This window comes from Acyrthosiphon pisum, chromosome X, assembly GCF_005508785.2.
Source record: "Acyrthosiphon pisum isolate AL4f chromosome X, pea_aphid_22Mar2018_4r6ur, whole genome shotgun sequence".
Taxonomy (NCBI): domain Eukaryota; kingdom Metazoa; phylum Arthropoda; class Insecta; order Hemiptera; family Aphididae; genus Acyrthosiphon; species Acyrthosiphon pisum.
In genome coordinates this window covers 1,980,315-1,982,914 of record NC_042493.1, presented here as the reverse complement: position 1 = coordinate 1,982,914, position 2,600 = coordinate 1,980,315, and the positions used below count along the sequence as shown (strand labels likewise).

At 31.2% G+C, this 2,600-nt stretch overlaps 1 protein-coding gene across 1 annotated transcript; it reads right to left on the bottom strand.

Annotated features, from left to right (window-relative positions):
* Positions 1–250: 250 nt before the first annotated feature.
* Positions 251–2,003, bottom strand: LOC100159783 (sorbitol dehydrogenase; the record flags this gene model as incomplete). Its single annotated transcript, XM_029485845.1, is given in 4 exon segments — positions 251–410; positions 1,425–1,589; positions 1,647–1,680; positions 1,764–2,003. Coding segments are annotated over 4 exon segments (434 nt in total), but the record flags the coding sequence as incomplete, so codon positions are not given.
* Between the last annotated feature and the right edge of the window lie 597 nt (positions 2,004–2,600).

Below are 2,600 nucleotides of genomic sequence, written 5' to 3'. Positions count from 1 at the left end.
GATCTGGTAATCTAAAAATAAACATATAATTTATATGAATGAATAATAATTAGTCAAATTTAATTTATAAATTAATATTTTAAATATACAACATAACCATTAGGAATTAACTATAAGTACAACTAACCAAACCAATATTTTATACGAAGATAATTGCTAGGTTGTTAAGTTGTTCATAATTAGCTATTAATTTATAACAAATTATGCACTTTAAGTAAAAAAAGTCAATATTTAAATAAGAAAATCTTACTTATAACAAAAATCAGCAGCATGGACATAATAACGAGTCAAATTTCCATCTACAGGTGGTGTAGCACAGAATTTCATATCTGGACATAAATTGTATGAGCCAAGCTTACAAAACTGGCACATGCGACATGATACTCCTGGTTCAATTGCTACTCTATCACCTTTAATGAAGACATACCACATACATATTTAGAAATTATCCCTATTTATTTAATTATATTTTATAATATATATATAAATATATATATTCATATGACGTTATTAACACACATTAACAATAAAATAAATTATGAACATGGAAGTTATAAGTTATGGTATTAAATAATAGATAAAATAATAAAATTAGTAAAATAAAATAAATGATAAAATAGGAAAAAAAAAATGAATAAACATTTTGGCAATAATAATTCAATACTGTAACATATATACTAAGATAGCTCTAGGTGGGTACTGGGTAACATATAATAGACTAGGACAGTTATATATAGATATCTAATTTTTCAAGCCAATTAATACCATCCCTGGTAACTTTATTCAGCTCTGCCAGTCCCCCAGGAAATGCTCTGGTGGGGCATTCCTCCACTATGTGTCTTGCGGATTGGTTATGGTGTCCACAGTCACATTGTGGAGTGGGACTTAATCCCCATCGGTGCATCATGAGTCCAATTCGTCCATGTCCGGTTCTAAGTCTGTTTAGGGCTATCCAAAAGAGATGGTTCGAGTCAATATTGTTAGACCTCCAATCTTCGGTCCATTTAGACATTAGGTCGAATTTTTCTGTGTTGAGTTTCCCTGCTAGTTTCCAAGTCGGTTTCCTGGATTTTAACCTTTGTAGAGGGCCAGCATTAGTGCAGTCGCTATGGATAGGAAGTGCGGTATTCCTAAGGCATACAAAGGGGTACAAAGGTAAATCGCTTCCACGCAGTGTACCCCGGGCAACGTCCTAGACGGCTAAAGATTTACCAATTTCGACCAACCGTACTGTTCACACGAATCTCACGGTTTCTCACACATTAACAATGCAACTCCCTCAAAATGGCCCTCGTCAGGGCCCCTTGACTCGAGATGTGGGTTCTCAACTCCGCATCTTACAACTTAACATCGAAGGTATCAGCCGAAGTAAAAGCGATTATTTATCGAGATTATTGGTCGAAAACAATATATTTTATACTAACCAACTTTGAGACTTTTTACACCTTCTCCAAGCTTCACTACAATTCCACTGGCTTCATGACCAATAACCATTGGCTCTTTAACAATATAGTGACCTATAGCTCCATGCACTAAATAGTGGACATCCGAACCACATATTCCTACACGTTGAATCTTCAATAATACTTCTACAAAATGAATAAACAATTAAATATTAAGCAAATTATTTTAGTTAATATAGTTACCATTATGACCAGGTATGGGTATTGGCCGTTGTTCCTAACAGAAAAAAAAAGATTAAAACCGATTAAACAAATAAAAAAACTCTATAAAAAGGAAATAAAATTGATAATTATACTAACAAGTCGTAAATCTCTAACACCATAGAGTACTGAAGTTAAATTATCCTTTTCGTTGTTTACACTTGCATTGGCCATGTTAACTAAAAATGAATGAAAGGATTTATGTATAAATTAATAACCTGTCAGCGACGACCACAGGTTAACGAGTAACGACTAATTTATTAAAGTTTTTTTAGATAAATGTCGACAAGAAATGTAGCGTTGTAGCAGCACTGCAGGCCGGGTATCTATGTATACTTGTAAATTGTAATCACTAATCATTTGATTAATATCAAGGTTAAAATGATTATGAACTTGTTTCAAAACTGTATACTTTTAAGTTATGGATTATCTGAAGGTACTTTGTACTTCGTAGATTATCGTTCAGGTTTGTTGAGCTTCAGATAAATTAAAAGATTTTAAACATTATTCATTTTCATAGTTTAACAATAATAATTATTGAAATATTTGTGTCTACTTTCCTACTTTTTAAAGCATTTAGCATTAAATAGGTATTTATTGATTTTTATACTTGGCACTATTTTTCGTCGATTCCATTAAATACTTATTAATTATTAATGTTATTATTTTTTTTATTTTTTTTTTTAGGTATTCGGAAAATAATTGAAATAATATGGTAAAAATACCATAGGAAAAGAATAAAGGAGTCCTCGTAAAAATAAAATTGGCTTTAGTTTAATTTGTATATTATATACAAATAGGTAATAGGTACCCACTACCCCTACGTAAATCACTATGTACCTATGTACCTACATATTATATAAATATAGTGGGCACCTCGCACCTATGTACATACAGTGTGTTCAAAATGTATGAAAATTTCAAATTCTGATTTTT